Here is a 23,914-nt window from a genome sequence, read left to right as displayed (position 1 = left end):
GCTACAAACTGCATTTCCGACATTCATTCTTTTTTTTTTTTATTTGAAGAAATTTGCTGCCGAATCCCACCAGACACTTTTAGAAGCTCATGGTGATGCTGCTCCGTCATATTCCGATTAATGGTTTTGGTTTCAACGATTCAAGAGTGGTGATTTCGAGGTCAATGACAAACCACCGTCTGGAGGGAAAAAAATTTCGAAGACAATCAGTTGAAAGACTTATTGGACGAAAATGGAAAAACGTTGTAGAAAATGATGGGAATATTTTAATTGATATATATTGTACCAATTTTTCTCAATAAATGCCCTTTTTAAAGTGAAAAATGGTCATAATATACGCAATCATCTAATATTTTGTAGGTAAAAATTCATTTTCTCACTTTATTATAGCAAAATAGTGTTCTAGTAGATGCTTGGTAAATTCAAACTTCCGTATAAGAAGATATTCAGATAAAGTGTTTTAGAGATAAAAATTCATTATCTCACTCTAATATAGTAAAATAGCGATTTAATAGCTGCTTTACAAATTTAAACACACAGGTTTGATTCTTTATCAATGTTACCTAATGACCCAATGTAACCTACATTGACCAAAAAATTAATCAAGACTCATATATATACATATAAACATTCATAATTCATTCAAGACATTCTTTATCCATCGGTATTAAGCACGTACAAATTGTGGAAATAAAAGAAGTGAAAGTACTTTATTTAGGAAGCAGGTAAACAGACTATAAATAGTTACTTCACCGAACTTCGAATTATATGAATCAATTTATAGTGAACATAAAAGATAATTCCAAATAATATTAATTCAGTAAAGGGTTTTCGTCGTTACTTATCTTCGAGACAGCAATTATTTTCCTATGTCACGTTGTCTTAATTAAGATCTAGGGGAGAGCTTAAAAAAAGGTAAGCATAGTTTGAATCTCTTCCTTAAGTGCCGTATCGAATCGCAAATAAGGCGAATAAAAAATGCTGGTCATTGAGTTGATTTTCCTCCAGAGGGCGTTCGGAACAGCCGGTTTCTTTCAATCGAATTATCGCGCCTCTATTTTTATTGTTTTCTATTAGAGAAGTTCGTTTCTGGAAATTTGGGAGGGAACATAACGGCGAAATGTCTTTGCAGCAGACTGTTAACCGGACTGAATCCTATCAAGCGAGAAATGGCCCTCCCTTAACCATATTAAGACATCGAATTCTGTAATTAGGAGAGATTTCTACATCCGAAATTGACTTTGCATTCGGGTCCTAGAATAATCAATGTCCCATCTTCTTCATTTTCGATTCTTTTTTCTGTTGCCGAAAGAAATCTAATATTATCTCTTCAGGTAACTCTTGTGAAAACATAATGTTTATAAAAACTATGCAACAAATTTGAGTGATTAAATAACAAATTGAGTGATTAATAAATTCTTACATTTTAACATTCAAATAAGCTATAATCGTAAAGCAAAATATGAAACAATTCTAAAGCCCATACTTAAGTAACACATTACATACATTAGTAACACAAATTAATCAAATTTAAGCATGGACTTCCCGTTGCACTTAGCTTTACAGAGTTATTTCATTTTTTATCTACTACTAATTATGCTATTATTATACTTCGATTTTTTAAATAATTTTCTTTAGAAAAATAATAATTGCCTATAAACATAAACATAGGATTAATTCAGGATTTTTTAATCATTGATTCGAATTTTTCAATCAGAGTACTTATTTACTTTGTTTCATTCTTTGTAGAGCTAAAATATGAAAACATATTGGTAAATATATGGAAAGGAGGTTATCAACTATAAGGCCATTTATTTAATTTATAAAATAACAGCACAGTTTTTGAAAGGTAATTGCTATTATTTAACCCTTTGCACTCATTCGATGTTATTTATGTCACTCTTTGTCATTCGATGCATAATTATTCACCTAATACGACAGGTATATAGCTCTGAAAAATAAATATACATGTTTGCTTTAAGTTAAATTCCCCAGAAAAATTAATCAATATTTTTTTAGCACATTGTAGGTATTTAAACTTCAAAATGACGTATCATCTTCAATGGTGTCCGAAAGGAGATTTTCGAACGTTTGTTGCAATGATTTTGTTACATAAAGATGAATTGTATGTTAAAACTTTATTGAAATTTGAGCTGTAAGGTTAGTGGCAGTGGTATATTGATATAAATTAATGAATTCATATTTTTCCGCACCTTTCCCATTAAAATTATATATAAAAAACGAAGGATAAAGAGAATTACTCCTTACAATATTTACATATATTCCCAGTTTTAAATTGTATTATGGACTTCACCATTTTATGACTGAAAATTACTTTATTTTTAATGGTATGGATTTAATTTCTAGGCAATATTTATGTGTTTTATATTCTGATATTGAATTTTCTAAATTTTAAATTTATCATATTTTCTATGCCCATTCCATTTGGAATATTTGGAGACTTTTTTGATTTGGAGACCCATTTTACTTATTCTGTACTCTCATCCATCTTAAGCATTTACAAATTCTAAATGTTATTTCTAATTTGCACAACGCATTTCAAGACACTGGTCCATTTAAATAATGAATATTGAATACCTTATTATTTATATATTTATTCTCTTAAATGCGAATCGCTATAATAAATAAATGGTAAGATTAGAAATGCATTCATCAATTTCTCATATACAAAGCATAGAAAAGGAAGTACTATAAAGGCTGAAAAGCTCTCATTAAATTTTGATAAATCCGAATTTTAGAACATTTTGAATCAAAAAAATAACAAAGTTGGAGTTTGTATCTCCATGAATACAATTACTCGAATACAGTATTAGCAAGACGAAAAGAATTATAATTTTTATTTAAAAAAAATAAATTAGTTTCTTCAAATCAAATTTTGGAAGAAACCTGTCTAAGTGAAATCTGTCTTTTTGTTTATCCGAAATCATGTGAACACGATAAATGGGAAACAGATGAATTTGATGGAAGATATTCGAAATATTTTCTTTTTATCAAAATTCCTCTTCAAAATTATTATTATGTAGTTATTTGTTATTAAATTATTATTTATTTATCGCCGAATATTTAATTACCAGATGCACATCAATTCTTGGTAGAATTTTGGCATCCACAAAATTCGATGTCCCGATAAAAATACATGTATCAATTTTAATATAAGTTATTTTCACTAAAATGGAAGATTAGTTTCAATTTCGGTCCAGTCTTTGATCTAGAAAGGTACTATTCTAAAATGAATTCGATTCGCTTGCTTATATGGTAGGATCAGGTGTCAAACTGCAAGGAAAGGTGACTCCCAATGGTTTTAAATAGGTTTATTCTTTAATGGATCCAATAAATAAGTCTTACTCATTTTAAATTTCTTATTATGGAGTTTTTAACAGCTTTTCTTATTTATAAATCTAACCTAATTTTGCAGATAATTGGCCAACTAAATACAAATTATTTAAAACTAACTTCGATATATTTTTCTAAGGGAAGGCAGTTTTGTATATGCGGATGACCGATGAAATGCGTTTCTTTATATTGGTTCACAAGAGGAAGTCTCAGAAATGTCTTCCCTCAGACCTTTAACTGTGAAATTTTATGGGGAAATTTTACATCTGTCGGTCCAGAAAAGGTAATCTGAAGTATTTTTGAAAGGGATGCAGTGGGCGTTAGGAATTTTTATCCCTTTACTTGCAGGGGGTAAGAATTTCGAAGCCATTAATTTTTTAGAGCATGTATTACAAATAATTAAATAAAAATGTGGGATACACACAGATATGTACGTGTGAGAATATTGTGTGTGTGTGTGTTATGCCTTGCATATTTTACAATATTCTATTCAATTTTGAAATTTATATTCATTTTAAAAACAGTTTTCATCTTATACAATACGCATACAATTTTATAAATTTTAAATTGATTTATATTCTAATAAAGGAATAAAATATGTGAAATTATTTCAATGACAAACAATCGCCTTCAATGCAAAAAAAAAAATGCAAAGTTTTGTTAATCCGATTTAGAATAAAAGTATAATGTAACATATTTGTTTAAATTATTCGAAATCTCAAACAATAATTATACATAAAATAATCAAGCACATTTCTATTTACCATTGCAGTAAATCCTACTTTGCTAATTTATGCTTTATTTAAATATTAGTTTATATAACAGGTTATTAATACTCCAATTTTAAAAGTATCAAAGGTTTCTGTTCATAAAACGTAAACTAATAATATAATTTATTTACTGAATTAATAAATTAAAAATATTTAAATCATTTATTTGTTGATTGATAAATTAAAGGTATTTACTTCATTGAATATTGTAAAACTTACAATTAAAAACAGCAATTTAAAACTGAGAATTTAGAATAATTAAAATTGCGTAACAGGCATATTAAATGTGTAGAAGCTGCATGAAGATTTATCTGTCTTATAATTATTGCTTACTCAAACATATTAAAAAAAGGTTTAAATAAGCAGACCAAAAATAAATATTGTACTTGAGTCCTCTTCTCTTGAAATTGTAAAGGATCTATGAGTCAACAATTTTAGGTGAGTAAAAGGGTCTCTCCATCCTCATTAAAATAAGTGAGAAAATGGTGCATTCACTAATAGCACACTTCACACTAATTATCTGTGTTAGATTTTAAAAATATTAAACAGAACTTCAGGGCCCCTTGAATCGAAAGGCTTTTGATAATATCTCTCGAAAATACAGGACTCCATTAAAGAACTCCGGCGTTTTAAAAAATCACATCGAGTTAACGACATGAGTTTGCTGAGATCAGTTGATTATGAAAAAATTAGCATCTCTTCAAATTTTAGTCACAGTAGATTCAATATGTTTTTTTCAACACGAGGTTGAAAAAATTGTTTTTTCAACCTCGTGTTCATTTGTTTTTTCATACTTGTGACACGAGGTAGCATCTCGTGTCACAAGTAACGTAGCAAACGCTAATTCCATAGTGCAGTGCGATTGCGATACCACAACTAAAGGATCCGTGTTATCTGGCTTATAGAAATTGGATTTGTTACCATTATACAGCGGAACTTTCGGCAAGTATACGGTGGTAATGGATAATTGGATACTCGTTTCGACAACAAGTGGATTGGAAGGACAGAGCCTATTTCTTGACCTCCAAGAGGCCCGGATCTGACTCCATTAGATTTTCCTCAGGCTGACATGTCAAGCATCGTGTTTACACTGAGGAAATTCAGCATGTAAACCATATCTCAGGCAAAGGATAATTAGATCATCACTGCAGACAAGGATATAGGAAGAGGCTGGATATCGTTTGGATGTGTGCCATGTCACAAACAGGGCACATATTAAAATCTACTAAATGGTAAAATTCTTGATAAGTTAATCTTTAGCTACATATATATAGCATTAACCGGATTTTATGATTCAATTAAAAAATTTATCAAAACTCCGGAGATCATTTATGGACACCCTGTATAGACTTCCACATTTGAATGTATACGGAGCCATTCCGTACGTAAATGCTTTACAAATGAAGTCTGCATAGCATTTTAATTTTCTTTTGAATAAAATCTAAGGGACACATAATGGAAAAATTTTAACCAGATCAATTTGTACGAATAATATTTCTGGATTTTCAATTAAACAAAGCGTTATAAACTTCAGAAATTGTACAACTTTAATAATAACTGAATTTGGAACTCACGATGAAGAAGACAAAATGGTGATAATATTCTTCGTTTTACAATATCTTTCAACAGAAAATTATTTAGGTGATATTTAAATATAATTATAAATAAGAAAATAACAAAATAGTTTTTCAAAAACATTATATGGATGATATAAAATCACAAATAACTATAGAATAGATTTTTTTTATTATTAAAGAGAACTAAGCCACTTTAAATAATTATCAATGATGCAAGTATGCGCAAACAACATTATGTGAGCACGCAAGAAATGGTAAAATCGTGATGTTCAAGGCATGAACTCACAGCATAACTAGCTGTTAGGAATATTTCATAAAAAATGCAGAGCAAGAAGCTAAGTAAATATTTTAAAAAACACATTTATAGTACAATAAAATTGATTTTGTTTTATTCGAATTAGTCCCTCCTGTTTAATTCTTTAGGTAGTAGTTCTTTATTTTAAATATTATGAAATCTTAATATAAATTTATTAACTATCAGTTGGCATCACGCAGTTGGAACCAAAATTTAATTATATAAATTTGTTCGGTGATGATTTAAATCTGGAATTATTAAAATAATTTTTTATTATTATTAACAGTACTCAATTGCACAAATTACAACACTTAGGCAGGCCGAAATTTAAAAGAAAAATCGATTAGAAAATTGCATCTTTACAAATATGAAACAATTCGAGTTGAACAAAAAAAGATATATTTTACAACTATATCTTCCAGCAGCCAACTTCCACTCATTTCTCTACCCATTTGCATAGATATATTCATTAAAACAGTGCTCATCAAATGAAAAGAAGGAAAGCTGTGAAAATGCAGACCTAGTTTTTGAGCATGAGATCAAAGTTTAATATATAAACATATCCTATTTTGCTAATTGATATAATAGTTCTTCAAATATAGTTCATAGTATTTAATAGTTCTTCAGTATTAAATAAAATGTCTTTAAGAAGGAGAAATGTGATACCTATAGTTATAATAAATTGCTGTTATTATTTTCTTAATCTGAGCTACCTCATAAATAGCGAAATCTATTGTTTGCTAATGTTTTGAACTAGATGATTAAAACATTGTCAAGCCACCAGATGGCATTGCTGGGAAATATGTGAGCCACTGGCTGCTAATAGGGTTTTATCACAAATCTATTAGAACAAAATGCCCAGCAGCACTGTTATGATATCCTTAGAAAATTGACTGGCATTCAGAATATAGGACATCATGATAGAGATAATACACAATATGTTGTGCTAATAGGGAAAGAATGTATCAGTAACGCTGTTTTGTCCCAAAACATGTATCAGAATCACATTCTGAGTTACTTATGAAAAAGATTTAGCTCATAGTACAACAAGATAATGCTTGACTAATTTGGGCTAGTATTTGAATGGTTTTATCCTTTTATTAATATTAAATTCGATCACTGCGAATTCCCAAAAAAAGCATTTCGGTAAAAAAATTAGATATATTATTATTAAAAGTAAATCTGAAAATTCCTAAATAGGTTTTAATTCATCAAGACACTACAAGGGAAAATAATGAATTGAAATATTATTGTTGAAACATTTTATCAACATCAAAATTTTCAATCAAACATGTCTAGAAACTAAATATGTCATAGATTCTACAGAATTTTTGTAAGATATGAGGAACAATATCAAATATTTATGCAAACCTAAGACTAAAGTTCTCATCCTGCAATTCAAATATTTTTAAGAGGTAATAGAATGGTTGGCTTTCCACATTAAGATTATAATAAATACTTATAATTATCATAATTGAACTCAGCAAATTCATTTAATCTCAAAGAAGAAATACATAAGAAAATGTTATTCCGCTGTTAACTGAAAATAAGCTTAGTTTCATATTAATAAATTTTAGTGAAATATTTAGAATTTACCATCAAATTATTTCTGTTCTGATAAGGGATAAATTACAATTTCAAAATAAGCAATTTGAATTATTAGAGGGGGACATAAAATGCATTCTAAATCAAAAAGATTTACACAAAGAATGCGAATGTAAGGCGATTTTTAGAAGAAAAAAAAACTTATATTCGAGAATTCAAGTCACAGCGAGTAAAGAGGTATTTAATATAATTTGCAAATAGCATTTCTTTGAATTCAAATTAAGCGTTTTGTATCAGTCAGATCAGAAACATATCGATAACAATAAAACTGCTTCGAAACTTTGAAGGGATGTCAAAAAATGTACTTAATTATTTTAATTCCCAGATGTATCAAAGATAGTGAATTTTTTTAAAGTTCCGTAACGTCAGGCGTGCTACTTCCGCAGATTTAATCTTTCTAAGTTATTACTTTGAGCAATTTCTTGAATCGCAAATGCTTTCTAAGATTCCCCAAGAGTGCTAAATTTTAAATTGATTTTTTGATTGAACAAGGAAACACTTTTGCGAGAAATAAAGCTAGATTTTTAAGTCAGATAACTTCGAAAGGAAACAGATACTTTCGTTTAAAGATAGGGAAAGAGAATTCTTCTTTGTGGAAGTTCAGTAACAAATGTGCGCTTGGAACTGAAATCCGAATTCTATAGAAAGTGCCCTGAGAGAAATGAAAGAATAATCTTGAGAACCATGCATCTGCAGAAATCGCTTCTTTTACCCACACTGCGAGATTTGAGGAGATATAATGGAGAGGATAAGGCAGAGTGTTATTTTATGATTTATTTTCCTTTTATGTCCTAACAGATTTCCACCCAGCTAAGTTTCCATTTGGAAATCTATACGCTGAGATTACAAGTTTTAAGTCGGAAAAATTCTAATGAAATTTGCCAAAAGAAATTATTTATTACCCCGGATATTTTACATTCACATATATAAAATATATGAAGAAAAAAATCACAATTTCCAAGAAATTTCACATCATAATTTTGAAGAATCTCCATATTTTAGGTAACTGCGAGTTCTAAAAAAATATTTTTAGAATTATACATATCTAATCATCTTTGCACATGATTTATCAAAGATCTTAAAAGTTGGAAAGTTTACACCCAAACTGTAGATTTCCAAAAAACTTAGAATAAAATCTACGTAGATTGAATTTGTATGTCTAACCATCCCTACACATGCAATAAGGTAGCGGAAAGTGATGAATTAATTGATTGAAATATGATTTAATTACCAAATCTGAAAATATGTATCAAACTATGGTTTAAATCCTTCGAAAGTTTAAAAAAATCTCTCCATCTTGGATGCGATAACTCAAATATGCCACGAAATGGAAGAATAAATATTATGTTACTATTATTAGGAGAAAGACATTTTTGAATTTATGTGTGTGAAAATGATAAAAATTCTTCTTAAAATTAGAAGGATCAAATTTGGTATCTGGAATTAACACACTTCTGACGAATTTTCAGCGAAATCCATTTATAGTGATTCTGCCGGCCTGGCTATATGTATAAAATTAAAATCGATAACTACAAAACAAAAAGAGCCAGGCAAATAAAATTTAATGCACAAATTTAGCATCTCAAATGCGAATCTGTATCAAATTTTGAAGCAAACTGCCAAGGGAATTAACTGTCTGTCAGTCTGCCCTTTTACACGCAGCTAGACGTGATAATGGAAACACGCAATGACTTAAATAAATGAAATTTGCATTTGATGTTGTGACTTCAATAATAGTTCAGTTTCAAACTGGTTGGAATGTTGAAACTTTCTATAGGTTGGAAAAATAGTTCTAAAATATATATTCGATTTTCTTGTTCTTGTGTATTAACCACTAAAAGTCGCCGACGATCATATATTTATATGCTTGTTGATATATTTCGTCAAGGGTAGGAGGTTAATAATACATAAGTATTGTCATTCATTACTATATTATGAATCGCACAATCCATTTGCAGGGACTCTGAAATACGAAGATACGGTTTCAAAGTCTTGCCCAAAGTTCCATAATTTTATGCATGGATGGGAAGAGCGATAACACATTTATTAGATAGTATGTGGGAAATTTTCGGAGACCACTCCATAAAAAGTATACCATATGAAATATACTTCATGTCCATATTAAATATACTTCTAGAATGCAAAGATTCTATGTGGGAATCTATGATCAAATTAGTATCTTTTGCCAATTTATTTGCTGTCAACAAAAAGATATCACCACATTAAAAATATTTTAATATCAGTGAAGTTAAATATATATTTTAAAACCAAAAGAGTGAAACATATATGAGTAAATGCTCCTATTCCTTTTTTTTTATAAATGAGAAGCAATTTACGAAAATTTCAGTAATGAAATAATTCTTACTTTCTGAAAATGAAAAATTTAAATAATATTTATATATCAAATTTTACATTATAATATTCTCACTAATTAATCTATGTTGTTCATTGTTTCAATACTGTAAAATTTAAATGAGAATTTTTTCAGACATAAATATTTAAATGAAAATTAAGGAATTTTTCAATCCAATCAACGTAAGATACATTTTAGCAAATGAAGAAAATAATTTAATAAGCTTGTATTTAAGAACGGAAAATAAAGTTTCTTTGTGTCATATTCTTAATTATTGGCTAAAGTATTTTACCTTATCTAATTATTAAATTACCGCATTCATAATCAAATTGCCCTCATACTTACACAGTCTGTTATCTAAAACACTAATGGATCTTGGGGTTTATTCGATAGAATTAAGTGACATCAATTGTTTTAAGGACGGTGGAAACCAAATAAAGGACAAGAACAAAGAAACTCCTTCAATGTAATGGAAATTGATAAGTACTTACCAGATTTAGCCAAACGTTTGTCGTAATAATTTGATTCTTTTCTTCCTGGAATAGACAAAATTGAATTAAAATAATAAAAGTAATATGCATACATTTTGAATTTGAAGAAAACGAATTTAATGTAATTAAAACAAAGTGTAGTATTTAGATTGATCTGAATCTAATAAGAAACCCCAAAAAAATCTTATTTTGCTCTTGATTTATATCCTCCTCGTAAATAGATTTATTTTCTTACTAATTTTTCAATAAAACTGGAGTGTAATTTAGTTATTAACATTAGGAAAAAACAAATTAATATTTTATCGATTAATTTTTATCGCTTTATCGAATCAGCATACAAGCTTATAACTATAAAAGATTCCTTTAAAAACCAGTGATAACATGTTTACCCTATCCTTATCTCATAAAAAAACTGATGGCGTAATTATATGTAAATCGAATAAATTTCAAACATCGTAATACAGAAAATTAATTGTTGAGCTCAGAGAATTTAAATTCCAGCTTATTCAAAGAAATTATGCTGATTTGCTTGAAATCAAAATATACGAAGTTCACTCACTCTATTCGTAGCTTATTGATATTCATATTCACTCTATTCGCAGCTTATTGATATTCATATTCACTCTATTCGCAACTTATTGATATTCATATTCACTCTATTCGCAACTTATTGATATTCATATTCACTCAATTCGTAATCTAGTAACTACTTTCTGATATATTAAATAAAAAAATATTTTTCTATTGGAAGAATGTTTTAAACGAAGCAAAGAATTAAATTTTATGTTATTTGAGTTTGGATTAATACTGGCAAATCTATGAAGATTTAATTTTTATACATTCCTCCTACAATTACTCTTGACAACCAAACAATTCTAACAAAAAAAATACAAATACAAATACATTTCTGTCATTGAAACTCGAATTACTGAGCTTTGAATTTATATTTTAAGTCACATATTGACCAATTCAGCTTATTGGTTTGGTTTGACTTTTTTTTTTCAATTTTAGATGCAGAGCCCCCCTGGCTGAACTGTACCATGTATATAGTTTACGGCTAAAACTCAATAGCTCAAGATGTTTAAAAGTCAACATCGGTTGCTGAAACAAGGGCGATTTGACAAAAATATTAAAAATGGAGGAAAGTTGTAACTCAAGAATAGGAGAAAGGAAATATCAAATATAAAGAAAAAAATGAATGATTTTTAAAATGTTGAAAACGTTTGTATAGTGTATTTCATCCGTTAAATCTCGCAAGGTTATATATGAGGAATTCATAAAGCTATGATGTCGAGGATTAAAAGTAGGATAATCAGGCAGAATGTGGTTGACTATAAAATCAGTATGGCATGTGAGACATATGACTCAACTTATTGGCGGAAACCTTTCGATGCCATCATTCGAATAATCTAAATGAGTGATATTAAAACCTTCATAACTCGATCAATTTTAATTGCAAAGATTTCTGTTTGTTTTAAAAGCTATTATGTCAAAAAATATTTCTGTGTAAAATTTAAAGACTAGAAGAATTTGAAAATATATAAAAATTTAGATTTGGAAAATTTTTTAGCTGTAAGTTTATTTTCTCAAAAAAAGAAAAAAAAACCTTTCCTATAATGTAATCCTTTATGAAATCTAGGACATTTTTCTGTATATAATATATGCCTCACTTTAAAGATTTAGAAATTAACTGCTGGGTCACAATTAGAATGAAAATCCTCTAAAATACTGCTTGTTTAATCGCTTGGAAATAAAATACTATGAATTATGAATCATTAATGAATTATTAACTATTTGAAATTAATTATTATAAACCATTAGAGAGAAAATCTCACAAACCACTACTAGCTGAATCTATTGGCATCAAATTGTTGTGAAGAATTATTCCATAAATTAAGAATTATCAGAATTTAACTATTGTCCACGATTAAAATAGAAATCCTATAAAGTACTACTCGTTTAATCTATAAGTTATAATCGATTAGGAATTCATTAAAATAATGTCATATCTTAATGGATCAGAATTAATTATAATAACCATTTAAAGAAGAGAAATTGAGTTTACCATCATGCCTTCAAACACGCAGTTTGATAAAAAATAAGGATTTGAAAATTTAATTTAAAACTGCAATTTGAATTCTGTAATATTTAAAATTATGAAATGGATGTAAAGCAATTATTAAGCATTTTGTAATACATCGGTTGTTGAAATATCACAACAGAATTCATTGACTACTCTCTTTCCTGTCACAAGATATGAATGTTCATATTACTTATTATTCACTAGTCTGAAAGTAGGATGTTCCATTAACGTAAATATGATCAATACAATTATATCACTATTATTCAACATAGAGAGAGCCTGCTTCTATTCCCTGCATTTGAAATGCCTCTCGGTGGATATATAAAAGCAAATAAAAACACAAAGTCAGGTTTCACAATAAGCACAAAAATAGATATTATTAACACTCTCACAAATTTAATTGATCAGATTCCTATATGCTTCATTACGATAATATTTATAAAAATGGAGTCTAATTAAATTAAATTGCTTAAAAATGTAGCCACGCGTCACAATAAGCAAATAAAAACAAATGTATTTTCCCGAAGTTACTATAATAAAGAAAAAAAATTAAGTTAATATTTTTAATTAAGTTAAACTTGTATTAAAATGTGATATAGATTTATTAAAAGCATATAGGATTGGTCTTTTTATTAAAAGAGGAGTCTTTATTATTTGCATTGTCCTTGGGATACAAAATGTCTAAATAGGTCTTGAAGAGCATACTGTACGTACAGTAGATGACGTAGATACAGTAGTGAACTGCTTATTATGTTTAGAAACAATCCAGGTTTTATATTAAAACTGTACTATCAAAAAGGTGTTTCAATTCTTCTTTCTTCTTGATTTTCAGTGATGCAAGATTTAAAGAATAGTTTAAAAACATAGGCTGTGTGAGCAATATCACAGAAAAGAAGAATATAAAAATTATACATAGATACGGCAACAAATTAGAAAGAACTATACATGGATGTTCATTAGAACCAAAAAATAAGTCATAACATCACGCAGAAATAAAAGTAATAAAGTAAAACGTATGTTTGATTGTACAATAAATTATGAGTTCACTTACTTATGTATTATAACACCCCCTTAGATACAAATCTGTGAATATTAGAAGACAAACAAGAAAAAATTTAATCATCAGAAAATAGACAAGAAACAAGTTTCTTCACAATTTATAAAAAAACATACGTGCCAATAACTTTCACATAAACGAACTACTTTCGCAATCAACCTTATAAAAAAAAATTGTGCAGCATTTAGAAAGAATTACTAACGGTTTAATCATCCAGCAAGATTGAAGTAGAGAACGGAAAGAGCAAAGTGAAGAAAGCAATGCCTAGATCTCATCTGTACAAATAGGAGTCCAATGAATAAACTAAACATATTTTCCATTAATCCCCTTAATGAGTTATGCTTATTCTACCATTTATTTTTCCTTTTCTATATTCAAAGATTTTTCATGAAATTGCACAAAACCGAGACGTAAAGAGATTCAGAGAGAGAAAAAAATTATCCTCTTTTCATATCATGGTTTTCTGGAAGAAAGCATCAAAATTCAGAAAAACTGGGAAGATTTCGAAAGATTTGAGACAAATAAGAAAGAAAAATTTCTAAGAGAGAAATGTATTAAAGGTTTGCTTTGAATTTTGTTTGACAAATTCTTCATACAGAAATTGAAAATCTTATAAAAATATTAGAAGGAATATTTAGATTTTGGAATTAATTTTAGAATCAATAATTACTGTTATAAAAATTCAAATGATATAGAATGTTGATGAGTGGAAACTAATATTTCGCTAACTGTTTTTGACATAATTCAGGAAATTATTTTATGTTAATTTATAATACAAATTAAAAATTTCAAATAAGCCTCGAGAAATAATCTAATAATATATAAATTCATTAATTAAATAAGTGTCATTAACCGAATTTATAAATAAATATTGGATATCACATTTTGAATTATCAAAAATAACATTACTTTAAGAATAAAATATCTGATGAAAAATATTCTGCATATTTAGAATACAGATTTCGTGTTAGTATTGATTGGTTTCCTGTAATATGGGTAACAAAATACAATAAAAAATGGGAAAAAAGAGCAGTAAGTTTTGTTTGATTTGATCACATAATAAACCATGTGATCAAATCAAACAATCATTTATATATTATGGTAAATGAGATCATTTTGGTGATTATACATTATTATTGGCAATTATTCATAGTCTTCATTAAACTTTCTGGTTATTATGAATAACCACCAATTTATTATTTTGATCTTAACATATATATGTATTAAGCTTCAGTCTATTATGCTTCTATCGCACTACTTATATCATGCACCAAATATACTTAGTATCATTTACCATCATGTAATAGTAGATCTAATACCATATAGTAGATATACCACAAAGCATGAATGCATCTTGCATTTATGCCATAAATTTATGTATAGCAGTATATGATGTCGAACGAAATCTTTATAATTCTAGTAAAATATAAAAAAATGACCCCACAATAATACAAAAAAAAAATTTCTTGATTGATGTATATATGCTCGAATGAAAAATATGTTCATGTAGTATATTCTTATTTAAATTTTAAAAACGTAATTTACCTGGAGTCACGCTAGAGCATAAAATTGCTCTCCTTATCTATTTTATTTCTAACTTTCAGAATCGTTTGCATTTTACAGAGTGTCCCTCGCTATGTAGACGAAGTCTCTTTAGCAACAGTAACAAATCATTTAGACATGTTTTGGCACAAACAATCCAATCATTAGCTTTTTATTCATATCATCCATCAGCAGCATAAAGGAATAAAATGTTTAAAAAATGATAAGCATTCTAAATTAATAAAATTCAATGGTATATTGATTATTCAAAACGCAAGGAAATTCAGTGATTTGAAGAATACACTGTTTTATTATTTAGGAATTAATTCATCAAGCCTTTATTTTCACTATGTTTATTATTGCCAAAAAAAGTATAGCACCCCAAAACAAAGAATACCTTTTAAATAAATAATGTTGATGCAGTTTCTTTCGAAAGCAGAAATGATGTTTAGAATCTTTGTTTATCTCTCAAATGAATTGAAAATCCATTACTAAAACGAAAAACTAATTGTTTACATTCATTTTACATGCGTTTTCTTTTTTTAAATAAAACAAAGAAAAACTGAAGTACTTCTAAATAATTAATGAAAAATATTTATTTTATAAATAAAAGCAAATGGAATGCAAGTTTTTAATATCTTAGATCGCCATTCTTCTGTAAGAAAATCACCATGCAATAAAAAAAATAAAGCATTTGAATAATGTTTTTATTAGTAATTGAAAAACTTTTAAAATGAAGCATTTCGACGGAGATTATGACTCAAATTTGATTATCTGTATAACTATCACATCCCTATGAAATAAATGTCGTACAACAAGTTAGTGAAATTTAAAAAAATATTAATTCTTTTAAATATTTTAAACTCTTTTAACATTTTGTACTCGGAAAAGTAATTCGATGCATAATTATTAATCTAATACAAAGCCTTGTCTAACTTAATTAATTAACAAAATTAATCTACATCTTTTTGCCACTCAGTAGGTATTTTTATCAATCAAAGTTTTTAATAAATAAATAAATAAAACTTCAAAATGATTTACCGTTTTGAATGGTGAGTGAAAAGGCCCATCAGAGGGCAAAATATTAAAACTGGTAAGCTGAAGATTTAGCATTTTGTACTACCTGAAATAATTTTTAATCATTTTGAGATTATATATTTAAAATATGTGATAAAGCTTTTCCTCAAGAATGGTATATATTTTTGCTATGAAACTGTAAAAGTGCTTAACCTTTGATTTTCATATGAAAAATTTTTCATTTATGTAAATTTACGTAGGTTTTGCAAGTACTGTAAAAATATTATTTGTTGCAAAAAAGGAGTAATTTTGGTTTTTCAAATTAAATTGTACGAGAATGTATATTTCAAGTTGAATTTTCAGTTTAATTTCTCCATATCTTTTGAAAAAAATTTTTCTTAAGGGAACACATATATTACATTTCCATCAATACTAAAACTAAAGTCAAAAATTTCAATTAATACAAAAGTTGTATCAAATATCAACATCAATTTTTTTCCTTAAAAATATATTGGGAAATGAATTAAAATTTTAATAACTGATTCAATGCTTCAAACTTATTGATTATTGATTTTTGTTTTAATTATTCATATTAAGTAAGCTGTGCGATTGGAGATAGTTTTAGCAATCGAAAAACAATTCCAGTTTCATTTTGTTGTCAAATATGATCCATATATTATAGAACCTTCAAATTGTGAGTAATCAAGCTTTTTGAAATTTAACGTTTCAATAGAAAGAAACGGAAATGATTTACATTTTTTGAAAGACATTATGAAATAAAATCTATAGTCCTTTCAAAACCCAATGAAATTATATATCCCTATCTTTGCATTTTAGAAACAAACTGATTATATGAGAAGTGAAGTGACAGAGTAGGGAATGGGAATAGGATTATCCTAAAAATGATTAAATGGAAAGCGATAGAAACTGAATGGCATATAGAGATACTGCAGCATCTTCACATATCTACTGATTGGATTCAATTCGTGTTTCATTTTATTTGACATGAATTAATGTTTTACTTATTTTTATAATCAAGTTATAAGAAAAATATTCGTATAAAAGCAATAAATGATATAGCTTTCAATAAAATCTTTTAAGTATAGATAACCCTTCCTGGTATGATGATGGAAATTTCTATCATAACATTTAGTGAACAAAAAATTGTACTCAAAACAAGTGTTCTGTAAACTGGTTGTTGCTAGCAACTTTTTTCAAGACTATTGCGGAATAATTAGCGTAGCTGTCAAAAACATGTCACAATCATTATACCAAGTTTGAAGTTGTCATTCCGCTGTTTGTTGTGGTTGAAAGAAACGTGAGATTTCTTAAATACTTTTTATAACTAATCTGATATTATTTTGCTAATAAAAGCGATAATGAGTGGAGAAATTTAGAATAGTGGGACATTGAAGATTTTGTATTGAGCTTATGTAATTGATTGATATTTCGATCATACTGTTGTTTAATTATTTTATATTGTAAGTTTATACTAGGATTTTTTAACAAAATTTTCCCTTTAATCTAGAGAATGAATTATATCACCATGATTTATTTTTTAAAAAAAATCATGCAAGTAAGGGTTATCTGTTATAAAGATATCTGTTATTCGTTTTCAGTAACTACAAAAGCAATTTCTCTTTTTTAAAGCGCTATATCGATAGAATAATTGAACTGATGGTATCGATTCAGAGTTGGATTTTTGAAGCACTTAAAAATATTAAAGTTTGAAATCCACAAACACAAAGAAATTTAACAGCTGTACAGTGGACGATATTGGAAATGTTGGAATGAAATTTCTTTCTAAAGTTTTTCTTACCGTAGGTGTTTCACCTAGAAGAGATTAAAATACTTCCCAAGTGAAGTGATAAAAAATTCAGGATATTAGTACTTTTTCCATTTGGAAATATGGCGCATTATGGCTTTTTCTTCCTTCTAACTCTGGCTAAGTGGCGGAAATAATGCGAGCCATTTTTTTTTCTGCGAGAAAAAGGCGATATGTTTTTTTCTCGGTTTCCATAGAATGAATTCTTTTTCTACGGATTTTTTATATATATTATTTAGGCAGCAAAACTTTTTCTGAAGTAATAAAATAGTCATTTTTTTCAATAATTATGAAATCCTTATTTTTTGCTAAAAAAAAAAATAGAAAACATTATGTATGTTTTAATTGTTTCGGTTCAATAATATAAGAAGGAAAAAAACACACTAATATATTAAATTTGGCTAGGTAAACTGTATTTAAGTGTGTGCAGCTTATTATACAAAGTTCACATAACACCAGACCTTTTTTAAAAGTCCTTATGTAATTAAGAATTAATTTCAGGAAGCCCATCGTTATAATTTTTTCTACAATGTGTTGCAAAAATAACTATATAGCAAAATGTTTACGCTATCATCTTGATTCACATTTCATTAAATTATTTTAGGAATTCATGTTGAACAATTTTATATTTTTCTTTGTAATAAAAGTAAGTCATTACTCTTTTTGTTATATTCAATAAAACTGTGATTTCCCTACTAAGACTTAATAATGGTCAAGATCATTTTCGTCACATTTTAATTGGATAGGTATTGTTTTATATATGATATATTTCATCATTCTTTTGCAATTATTCCTTTCATCATGATGGTATTTGAAACCCATCATTAGAGTTTCACGATTTTAAAACTTGTGAACACATATTTATTGGTTCATATGAAAGAGTTATATAGTTTTAAATGACATTAATACTAGAAATGTACACATTAATGAGTTTGGAACGTGTATGTACATTAGTTGATGAAATAAAAAGTTAGAAATAAGTAATTTAAATGGAAAGTTTTTGTCTTAAGAGTGTCACAACGTGTTGCGTAAGATAAAAGAAATAAATCTGTATTAGATTAATTGCACCTAATTCAACAATACAGTCACTGAGTAGAGGTTTGAAGACTCATATATGTGATTAAAAAAAGAAATAATTTTATAAATTTTTTTGAAAAGAAAAACTCAAATCTCTAGAATTTGCATCATAAGGGGTAATGTATGTAATGTTAATGTATGTAAACTAAAGCTTGATTCGGAAGATGAATGGATGATACTGTTCAGATGTCAATCTAAAAATTTTAAAAATGAGCTATATCCTCGTTGAAATAATGAAATGTGTCTCCTCATGTGATCGTATATATCAGCTGTAAAAAGTATTAAAAATAACTCATATTTTTAGTATTCCGTTTACTTAACCTGGAAGTTATTTCTATTTATGTATGTGTTACTGTGAAAGACTGAAATTAGAGAATGTGAACTTCCACCGGTGAATACCGGAATACCACCAGGAATACACATACCAAAAACCAATGACGGACTAATCTTTAAATCTATCATAGTATTTAAATTCTCTGGTTAGTCCCGCAGTGGAAACTTCGCTACAGAGTTACGAACTTTTGACCTCAATATGATTGGTCACTCCTCTCAGAAAGAGATGCGAAAAAGTTAAGTCACTTTTGTGATATTTTATCACAAATGAAATACGAAGAAGAAAATGTGAATCTCTGACATATTTAACATTCACCATTAGTGTATGGTGAATGTCGACATTTGCCGGTGTAATTGAGAAATAAGTATATCTAGCAAATACTTCGGGCAAAAACCAAGCGACTATATGAATGTTGACATTCACCTGTGAAAGTCGACATTCTCCAAATTTTGAGTTTTTACAGTAATACATGCATGAATTCAACAGGTTTGGTGAACTACTTGCAATAGTAAGAAATTCACACTTGGATTCAATGTGATACTACAAACACGGATTCAATGTAATACTACGCACACGGATTCAATGTAATACTACACACACGGATTCACTGTGATGGCCAAAACAATCCACTATAATTCGCAGCGGAGTCACACAAAGTATCCGATACTTTATAGAAATCGGGGAAAGATTTATATTTTATAAAGGAATTCATTTTCGATATAAGATTGTGCTTTTGTAAACTATGTTCCAGGAAGAAATCTCAATCAAAAGGTTGTGAACAGCACTTTCCGTAGCAATTGCTTGCTGACATGTATAACACGGCGTTTGGGATTCTTTGACATAAGCATCTCGATGTGCATAGAACGTCTTTTTACTGCAAGAGATTAAGGATAATTGTAGCACCTTTCCTGCTATCTTTTTTAATATTATTTATTTCTCGCCCTATTGAGTTTATATTCCATGTTATCAACATAGAAGAAAATGATTCTCACGGCACTTTTTCTCTGCTTGAAAACTGATAATAATTGCATTTCATTTCTTAGTTTATATAAGGGCACATGAAGAATATATATATTTAGAGAGAGAGAGAGAGAGAATATAGGCCATAAATAATTGCGGTAGGAACATACATAAATGTTGCAACAATTTTATATTTCTGTTTAACATTTCCGTTCTGATGTAATTTAAATACAGACAAGTCGGAGAAAATTCATTTTCACTTTTACCCGGTCGTTAAAAGACCACCCAATTCCTCAAACCTTAACTGCATCGATACCTCCACATTTGTAGTTGGCAGCCCAATTTGTCATCTTGAAAATCGATATACATTCCAAACATCTGAATATCCCTTCCATTAGACACGGCCCGATGGAGTAGCAAATCATTTGTATAATGGTACAATTTAAATGTCTGCTATTTCCACCTGTGATTTTCCCTTTTTTCTAACACTTTCACAGAAAGAAAAGAAGCAGAGAGAGCGAGAGAGTTGAAAAAGCCAAATTGTCAATAAGTCTTTTCTTTGCGATTCAACAAGCTTTTCGACTTTTATACTGCCCGGAAAGAAGCAAAAAGATAAATGATGATGACCGATAAAAATCCCCTGCCTGTATCGTTAATGATGCCATTATAACGCTTTTAAAGTTCCCTTGATGGCCGGGACTGAACATTAGCACAACATTTCCTGTGGTCTCTAATGGTCAGATTTTATGACTGGTTGAGGTCAATGCGTGCTTCAACAATGAATGGCTGAAATGTGAGAAGCATTACTTACCACGTCGATGATTTGTTGCAATGTAAGCCCGAAACTGATGAGGAGAGGTTCTGATTCGTTTGCGACGGGACGTTCCAGAACATTGTAGCTCGACAACAGGTCGTTGAGTAGACGCTTCTCGTGCGGACCTTGAGCCGAATCTGGAAATAAAGCATGTTGTTATTTAAAATTACTTTGTAAAACATTCGAATGAAATTTTTTATGATAATGCAGCCATTTAATTTCTGAATACTTTTAATTCCAAGTTTAAAATCTGTGCCGATTTAATTCGTAGGCAGGGTCATTGTGTTTTAACCCAATCCGTTGACAAATATCCTTGCCATTTAATTTATGAATAACTTTAGCTCTAGATGTAAAATTTGTGCTTTTATAATTCTTAAACAGGATTATTGTATTTTAACCCATTTACTACTATCTTGCTCTATAGTGGCCTGGAAATTCTATACTAATGGGCCATTTTTGGTTCGATCTTGGTTTCAAACGAAGGGTATAGGATGTATAGCAAGTTATTATTATGGGGGCTTTGCATCGTTTTCTATTTAAAAAATGGGTTTTACATCCTGAATTCCATATTTGAAAAAAGAAACTGGCCTATTTGTATAGAACATGCATGTTCGGGTTTGATTGGATTAGTAGTGAGAGAGTTAAACAATAAAAATGTGGTAAAAGCATCATATGATACTATTCGTAGCGCTGCTTCTGCGAAACTTGGCAATGTTATCTTGGAAGCTATCAGTGATAGAAGAAAAATGTTCAATAAATATGTTCATCAGTGTCGTCTATTAGTAAGAACTGACATAACAATGAAAAGCATAGAAGTGGACGGTAATTTATTATATACGTGTGGCTTATGTTGTTGCGATTACAAAGATAATAGATTTCAGAGATTCATACTGTCATGAAATGATATGAACTCTAATGTATGTAATATGGCAAAATGTATGGCGAATAAATTGTTTAATAAAAATGCTTCAAAAATCCAATATGAATGAAGTAGATTGGAAAGATTTAAATGAGACGTTTTATCCTTTTGTTTTAAAATTAATTTAAACTTATATAAAAAATTATAGATTATTATTTTTAAAAAGTCATTTTTTAATTATAAATATAACCCAAGATTTAAAAAAAAACTTAAAAGAATTAGATTTTTTAGAAATTTAATGTTCAGTCTCTAAAATAATGTTTGAATTACTATAAATGCAAGTATTAATCTCTTTATTTCCTTCTGTGTTTTTCTTCATTATACCTTAACTTCCGCAAAAGGTTTTTTTAGTCTTGGTATGAGATAAATCTTTAAATTAAAATTAATATGTTTTGAAAATGATAAGCAAAATAGATTCGATTTCTCAGTAACTTTATGCTATTTCTCTATTTGTGTCTTGTAGCGTTTTTCAACTACCAGAGTCAAGAGGGGAAAAAAGTGATTTTTTTATCATGGTTTTATAAATAATGAAAGTACTTATACTACACAGAATTCTAGAACATGTTGTGCAATGGAATTATAATGGTTCTATAAATAATGAAAGTACTTATACTACATAGGATTCTAGAACATGTTGTGTAATGGAATTATCATGGTTCTATAAATAATGAAAGTACTTTTACTACATAGAATTATAGAGCATGTTGTGTAATGGAGAAGTGGTAAACTTTGCTTGTAACGAAATCAAAAGTTAGGAAATCTTAAGAAAAAAATTTGTTAAGAAATTTGTTAAATATCATTGTAATAACTGCTTTACATTCTCTTTTGAACTACTTAGAGGATCATTAGATTATTCTCAGAATCAACACAACTAGAAGCACTGCTCATTCTGTGTTATCTTGTAAAAGGCAGAATTTCAATTTTGTTGTTACTTATATAATTTATTCTTCTTCTTTTTCTTTTAAGGTACACATTGGAATTTTTTTTTAAAATTTTAACTTTAAAAATCCAGTTTTTTCACCGTAGGTCATTGATATATGTTTAAACTCATTTCAGAGTGAAAAAACCATATTATACTAATTATTAATTAATATTTAATGAGCTAATTAGTATATTTTTTGGAACATTATATCTTAAATTCTAATTTGTACAGACACACAATTCTAGTTGGAAATTATGCCTAATATTAGTCTTCATGTTCTTTGCCTCAATCAAGTTATAAAGGTATATAGTTTTTTTAACAATTTTTTTCATCCACGATGAATAGAAAGAGCGAGATTTTTTCTGTCATTTTAACTTTTAAATAGCTATTAAAAATTAATTTCTATAAATATAAGATTCATTGCGGCACAAACATCCAATTTTTTACACAGATTATTTTGATATATAAATAATTGTATTTGGTTAATTTCTTGTTGAGTTATGATTGTTTGAACGAAGCAACATAGTGGAAAAATATCATTCTTTATAAAATGAGTTTTAAAAAAACGAAACTAGAGTTTTTAGTGAAAGTACCTCAAGAAAAATAATTATAACTCGGTCAATATTTATAATATTTACAACATCTTAGTATAGTTTGAAAGTTAAAGGATCAAAGAACATTTTCAAACAATAAAAAAAATATTCGATATTTTGAACGATTTTCGAAATTTCAAGTGTGTACGTACACCTTAAAGAAACAGAAAGGGTCAGAGTTAACAACTTAAAAAATATAACAAGCCAAAGTTCCCTTAAACTTTCTCACATATTCTCTAATAAAGTTGGATTTGTGTTTTAAGCGCGTTTTCAATTAAAATCAAAGTTTCATGCAGAACTAAAGAGCAGTTTCAAAATCGCATACC

General features: G+C 28.3%; 1 protein-coding gene across 1 annotated transcript in view; it reads right to left on the bottom strand.

The window, feature by feature from the left end:
- The window catches only part of LOC129968557 (neuronal acetylcholine receptor subunit alpha-7-like), a 257,844-nt gene that overhangs the window by 41,276 nt on the left and 192,654 nt on the right, over positions 1-23,914 (bottom strand). Inside the window, exons 2-3 of the mRNA XM_056082571.1 lie at positions 21,152-21,291; positions 10,446-10,490 (exon numbers count right to left, since the gene is read on the bottom strand). Of these exons, the coding sequence (XP_055938546.1) occupies positions 10,446-10,490; positions 21,152-21,291 (185 nt within the window). The remainder of the gene's footprint in view (positions 1-10,445; positions 10,491-21,151; positions 21,292-23,914) is intronic.

The sequence above is a fragment of the Argiope bruennichi genome, chromosome 5, assembly GCF_947563725.1.
Source record: "Argiope bruennichi chromosome 5, qqArgBrue1.1, whole genome shotgun sequence".
NCBI classification, from domain to species: Eukaryota; Metazoa; Arthropoda; class Arachnida; order Araneae; family Araneidae; genus Argiope; species Argiope bruennichi.
Note: the sequence above shows the minus strand (reverse complement) of the source record. Positions and strands in the feature narration are given on the sequence as shown.